This window comes from Mytilus trossulus, chromosome 3, assembly GCF_036588685.1.
Source record: "Mytilus trossulus isolate FHL-02 chromosome 3, PNRI_Mtr1.1.1.hap1, whole genome shotgun sequence".
Lineage (NCBI taxonomy): Eukaryota > Metazoa > Mollusca > Bivalvia > Mytilida > Mytilidae > Mytilus > Mytilus trossulus.
This window is the reverse complement of record NC_086375.1, coordinates 53,391,914-53,398,987: the sequence shown is the minus strand read 5'-3', so window position 1 is coordinate 53,398,987 and position 7,074 is coordinate 53,391,914. Positions and strand designations below refer to the sequence as shown.

Below are 7,074 nucleotides of genomic sequence, written 5' to 3'. Positions count from 1 at the left end.
ATTTCATATTTTTTTCATCATGGTCTTTTATAGCAGATTATACTGTATGTGTTTTTCTCATTGTAGAAGGCTGTACTACCATACAGTTGCCTATTGTTGCTAAAATCCACTTCATGGCAATTATACCACATCTCCTTATTTTTATATTCATCTAGATATTAAATCCAATATGCCTGATAATCTAAAATACTAATCCAAGAGTATAAATATTGGACAATACTCAAATCCAAATACAAACATAGAGTTGATGCTAACTCTAAGTAAATGCTGGAAATGTGACAATTTGCCTCAAAATGACTGATTAAAATTGTCCAATACTATGTTTGAAACTTTTGTGATCTTTTGTATAATTTTTAAATGTATATTTAATTGATCTACAGTGTACATTATCGTTCTCCATAACAAGCCTACACCTTCTATCATATACAAAACACATACACAGATCTGATGATGTTTTATTTCTCATGATAAATGTACAATGCTATGACTCCTATATACATTAGTAAGCACCAAATCAAAATAAATCTCCTATTATAGATACAGACATATACTTTTTATATTTATAAGAGATTTTAGTGACCATGAACAAATTGGGAGTTACCACAGAATTTTTTTTTTTACATATAGATAGAAGATATCTGAATAACTGTCTGATGTTTACCATTAAGACAGCCAACACTATCCTACTGAATTTCTTACAATTACTTTACATACAACCAGAAGATATCCTACCAAATTTCTTATGAATGCTTTACATACAACCAAAAGATATCCATGTAAACATTTATGTGTAAATGAGTTGACAAAATATATTCAAGAATTTATAGCAATCTTGAAACTACTTAGGACAAAATCAATTCATATAATAATGTTTATCCAATGACTGAATTCTAACTCAGCTTAGAAACAGATCTGATGAAAGCTAATTGCCACAAATTTTTTTAAACAAATTTTTTGCACAAAGCTTTGTTTTCTACAAAATGTTTTACAGATTTAAAAAATTCTACCTGATAAAAATTCCAGTCATTGTGAAATAAAAAAAAAATATTGTTAAGTATTACTCCTTCAAATAAAAGATCTTGGTACTTGGTAAATAAGAGCATAAACTGAACAAAAGTCATATAAAAAGTGCCCTTCTAATATGTATACCGTATATACACTGAGGTAATACAAATTTCCTTGTTATTAATCTGCCGACTTGAATAATATTGATATGTTAAATTCTATTCTAGACGTACAAAATTCAGGAATAGCATAAAAATCATGTATTATTTTAAAAATATTCACAATAATTAAAAAAAAACTTGTGGTACAAAAAAACTGATATTTTAATGTTTAAATGCAGAACATTACTTATTTATATGTGTACATCAATTGTTTAAGGTAAAATAGTCATTGACCTTATAAACAAGCAAAATACTTTGCATGAATTGTTTTACATCTTGTAAAGATTGATGGATTCTCTGTGAAATTAATCACTAAATGACATTGACCCTTCACCAGGGGCAACAACTCCTGTCAGTGATGTATTATCTGACTGTGTATTGGTAACAGTATTTTTACAACGTTTATAATAATCATCTCTTTTTTTAGTGTTGGTATGAAAGCAATGAAAACTTCAATCACTTAACAACATGCTATTCTTCACAGATCTAACAAATTTACACTTATTTCTTGTGTTAAACTGCAGAATCCTTTTGATGAAACATTTAAGAACGATGTTTGATATTTAAGATATGTTTTTATTTAAAATAAATATGAATGCCCTAAAACTATAAAACAAGCCTTAACTCTTTATCAACAAAAAACATTAAAATCCCTAAAACATAAAAGAGAAAGATAGACAAATAAATATGATGTTGCCATGCAACCATATTTCTAATATACAATTTCTACATAAAAAATAAAAAATTCTCCAATAGGATAAAGCTGTGTTTTACATTATTTCCTTAATAAATATTATACTTGTGTAAATTATAACAATATAAAATCTATGTCTGTATATGAAGATATATTCTTTACACTGTACATAGAATGAATGGATAAGACATTGTGCACTAAACCAGCTGTGTATTAAATGTAGTTTTTTTTGGTACTATTGTCTTTTACAGAAGTACTGTACTAGGAAGGTAATAATTCTAAAAAAAAAATCAAAAAATTCTCTTAGTTTTCGTAATAAATGTAAGAAAAAAATATTTAAAGAAACGAAGCACATGTAATTAAGTCTTCAAGAAAGAAAGTAACAGATGAAATTGTATAAAAATAGGACAAGTCTTGCCAGTACACAGATAAGCATTCACACTACACACAAAAAAATGTTTAAGCATTGGAAATTGAATAGAAAATGATATTTTAAAATACAATCACAACAAGGATTGTAACATAGTAACACATGATTCAGTGTTATCTCATATTTTTGTATGAAAACAATATTGCAATTCATGGATTTATGTTTTATTTGTATTTAATATGTGTATGTCGCATCTGAACACAAGATACATCAACAAAATACAATAAACCCACTTACTGTTACACCAATTATGTTATAACAATGTAGGTTTATATGTAACTTTTCACAATATTTTTAAATGAGGTTTTTGCTAAATAACTATCAAAATTTGCTTCAGTTGAACCATAACTAAATTAAATAAATAACATCTTGGAGTACTAGTATAATATTGTGTTTGTAAAATTCAATTTCAGTTTCACAACAAACAAAACTGAAATAAAGGTGTATCTATAGAACAATGTTTATTAACCATTCAAAACAAATGTTATCAACGATTAACTGTTAAATCTGTCAAATTTAATATTTTTCAAAAAGGTAAACTGAAATTTTAATTGATGTTTTGAAATCTATTAAAATATCACATCTGTGAGAAAGTAGTGAACAATATACTAGAGCTTCAGTTTTCATGAAAGCAAATTATGTTCTTTCATTTTAAAATATTAAATGATTTAACGCAACCACGACACTAAAACAATCTCAAAATTCTTTATAACAGTAAACAGTGCTCAATAAATTTATGAGTTTTACAATATTATGCATGCAAGCAAAATTTCAGCAAAACTTTCTTACTGATGACTAGGAACTTCAATATTTCCTCCCTGAAAAACACTGAGTTACGATTTCATGAATGAAATAATTTTCATAGCAGCAGCAGTCAAATGATCTTCACGAAAAATATGAAATTCGAAAAATGAAGATAGCAAAAAAACTAAGCTGCAAAAACTGCAAAAGCTATAAATGCTTGATGAATAAAATTTTAAAAAATCAATTAAAAATGGATTTATAATACTAGTCAATCTAAGGCACTTCTATGTGAATTACTGGCTTATGTGTTAATGGCTATCTCATACTGTGGTCAGGCCTAAATAAAATGTACTGTTTGTAAATGTAACACTCTAGTTACATAATGTATAAGGTTAGCAATTTCCAGTGCTTCCAACAGTTTCTATGCAATGTAAGGAAAGTTATTTCTGTACAAATTATTTGTTAAACAGATATTTTTTACTAAGATTTTTTAGTTGAACATATAGTAGAAAAGTTAAATTTTCTCTTTCTGTCAGACAAACCCTAAAACAGTTTGGCACAGACTGAAGTTTAGTCATTTCATAATTTCAAGCATATGAAGATTAAAAATATGCTTTATTCACATTTTAAAAGTTGGGAATAGAAAGGCAGATTATAAATGACTATAAAGTATTTTAAAAGTATGGTTTGTAAGAATTTGAAATAGTTCAAATTCTTATTTCAATATTAGGAATTAAACAATATACAGAGTTGTTTTAAAAAAGGAGGTTTCACTACTTAATTTTCAGCTGAAACAACATTAACCATATCTTAAAGAGTATTTGATGTTTCAAACATCAATTTCATCTAACTCTCACTTATACAGAGTGCTGAAAAGATTGAAAGTATTAAAAAAAATGTTACTATTTAAAACTCTTAAGTACCACACTTGATATCAATATTTCCATATGTCTTCAAATAAAAAAATATTAAAAAGTTGTTCAACTATCCAAAATACATCACATCTGCCATCAATATAAGTCTTAAGATCACTAACTGTAGCCTAGTTGTCCATTATGTAAACTTGACCAGTTCTTCAACAACATAATACAACCTTGTCGTACATATTGAGCAATCCCTACGAAGCATGCTGACTGTCAAGTCTACTAAAAAGTCTTATTCTTCTAGCACTGTTAGTGGCACTATTGATCACTTCCATCCATCTGAAGAAAAAACAAATTGTTTCATTATAGCTTACAAATGCAGTCTGGACATTATTTTGGTATTCATGACAAAAACACAGATTTTTTTGGGCATTCAGACCAATGCTAATTTGGAATCTATAAAGAATGAATAATAGATGCTGAAATGATGTAAATCTGATGCCCCATGAAATAACCATGCTCTCCATTACTATTAAAGGTTCCAGTAACAAAGCAAAATTATCACCCCTAATCAACATAATATACCCTTTTTTTTAGCAGCAGCTTAAATGTATGTCTTTCGTATTTAGTTGACCTACTTTCAAGAAACTATTTATCAGATTTTATTTCATTATTGATGTATTTCATACTGGACAATCATTAAACCAGTCAAAACATTCATTGAATTATCTAAAACTCTTCATCCCATTTCTCCTATGTTCTTACCTTTCAAATGTGTATTCACTCTCTGCCCTGAAGAAATAGACATGATTTTTGAATTGTAATTTGAATACATGATCTTTGTGAATGCCATCTTCATCATCGGGTGTATTAACTGCATAACCTAGTAATGGCAGGCTTGCCAAGGGGAAATCATCCTGAAAAAGGTTAAAGATGTTAAAATGATCTACCCATCATTGAAAGAACTATAATACACCAATCTCTAGTTGTTTTTTATGAATAGGTTACAATGGTTTCAATTTTTACTATAACATAATGACATCAGGATTGTGACATAGGAAATTTACACGAATGTTTATGCATTCTAGAAATCATCTATACATTAGTTTGTTCAAATGCTTGTCTGCTTCAAAATTGTCATCTTTTTCAATATCTATAATTATAGAATGAAACAGTACCACATAAATATTTTCAATTTAAAACAGGAAATATCATGTCCATAAAATGCCTTTTTCATTGATTTTCCTTGCTTTTGTTTTTGGATAAGATGCTTTTGAAATTGTATTTATTACTTTTATTTGCATATTTTTCATAATCCTCTTTCATTTGCTTTCTCTTCAAGCTATCTTTCCAGTTATTGAAAATACATTCATTGTGAAAAAAATAGTACCATTTAAAGGATTTCTTCAATTTAAATTGTTGTGACATGCATCCTTCTATACCTACCTGATATGTTTTGTAGAAAAATAAACAGAAGTTAGTGAAGACAACCCACAGTTTCTGCCATCCATTACTGTTCTTAAACTTCCTTAATAAGTAACCACTCATCTGGTTCTACAATATAAAACAGAACAATTACATGTAAAAATTTGTATGTGGGGAAATTCAAGTATAGGAATTTTGTAAAACAGTGATATTGTAGGGCAATAGTAGTAAAGTATCAAAGATATATTCAAAGATTTCTGAGAAAATACAGATTATACCACTGCATCAAGTGTGATACCGTTTTTGTCCATTCCAGACAATTACATTTTCAATTTTCAAATGCAAGGCTTGCCAAGGTTTTTAAATACAAATGTATTGAACTTTGTCTCATCATTGTAATAGTTTATTCCCTGTACATGAGGTTAAGGTCAGACAGACATTTACACCATACAATCATTTTTATCACCAAATATAATTAATCTATTGCTTATAGTTTCTGAGAAATAGACCTAAAGAAGAAAACTATAGTATCTAGAGACCTAAAAATGACCAATTAACCATGCATATGAGTTCATGGTCAGATGAGTTCTGCCAGACAGACATGTACATCATACAATCTTTTCTTACATAAATTGATCTTGACCATGAAAAGGTAACCTTGTTTTCTGATCCACAAAATAAGGATGCGGTTATATGAACTACACCATTGTTGAATTATATAAGATTTTACTTTTTTACTTGATTAAGAGGAATACATTTAAAACTATTGATGTCAACTTTCTAAAATCACTTAGAACTCATTCCATTTTTATAAGCTGCTGTTAAAAATTTCATACAGAACCAACATCTAACATTGAGCCAAAACCAATTACAATATTCTGATGCAGAAAAAGTAATGTAATTGGTCTGGAGGTAAATACTAAAAGGAGGGTTATGAAATCATTAATGCATAAAATTCAAGCTCCAACTTTTTTAATTACCACTAAAACTTACCCTGACTGATTTTTCATGGTCTCTGAGACTAACACTGGTATTTCTGTGCCAACACACATGCATAGTAGTATTGGATCTATGATGTATTTGTTTCTCTGGTACATGACCATTTATTTCTGGAGTCTCACCATCTACATTTTCTGAGGAACCTGCAAAGAAAACATTACAAGCTTTTGGTTACGCTGATCTAGACAGAAAATTGACTTACTTACTCAAATTCAAGTGCATGTAAATATCACATCTTCATAAGTAATAGTAAATAATTCAAAACATTTAGAAATTCATACCTTTAAAAGTGTGGACATGCAAAAATGTCTCAGAAAGATGATTTTAAGTATGATGGACTTTGTTGAAAGTCTATCATTCTAACAGTAAAATACAAATTTCTAGGAATTGGAATATTACAATAACATAATATATCATAGGATTGTTTACAACAGAGTTTGCAGAGGAACAAATGTAGGTTGACATTAATAGTACATATTCTATGTTTATATTCTATGTTTATTTTCTTACTTGTAGATGATTTAAGACTAGCATATTTAAGTTTACTATCGTTTCTATTTCCAGAAGATATTATGGCTTCATTCAAGTCTTCTATCCATTTATCTTTCTCCTCTTGTGAACTGAAAACAGAAAATAAAAATATTTAGTATGAATCTCTCCTCCATATAAGATGCATTTAAATACCTTTAGTGCAGACTCTAGAAATACCTTTAGTGCAGACTCAAGAAATACCTTTATTGCAGACTCTAGAAA

The 7,074-nt window shown here is 28.3% G+C and overlaps 1 protein-coding gene across 7 annotated transcripts in view; it reads right to left on the bottom strand.

The window, feature by feature from the left end:
* Positions 1–439: 439 nt before the first annotated feature.
* LOC134711830 (FERM, ARHGEF and pleckstrin domain-containing protein 2-like) overlaps positions 440–7,074 on the bottom strand; it is a 105,044-nt gene continuing 98,409 nt past the window's right edge. For all 7 annotated transcript variants that reach the window (XM_063572750.1, XM_063572755.1, XM_063572754.1 and 4 more), the window contains 5 exons: positions 6,832–6,941; positions 6,316–6,464; positions 5,344–5,451; positions 4,663–4,814; positions 440–4,236 (listed from right to left, as the gene is read on the bottom strand). In XM_063572750.1, the coding sequence (XP_063428820.1) occupies positions 4,152–4,236; positions 4,663–4,814; positions 5,344–5,451; positions 6,316–6,464; positions 6,832–6,941 (604 nt within the window). In that variant the 3' untranslated portion in view covers positions 440–4,151. The remainder of the gene's footprint in view (positions 4,237–4,662; positions 4,815–5,343; positions 5,452–6,315; positions 6,465–6,831; positions 6,942–7,074) is intronic.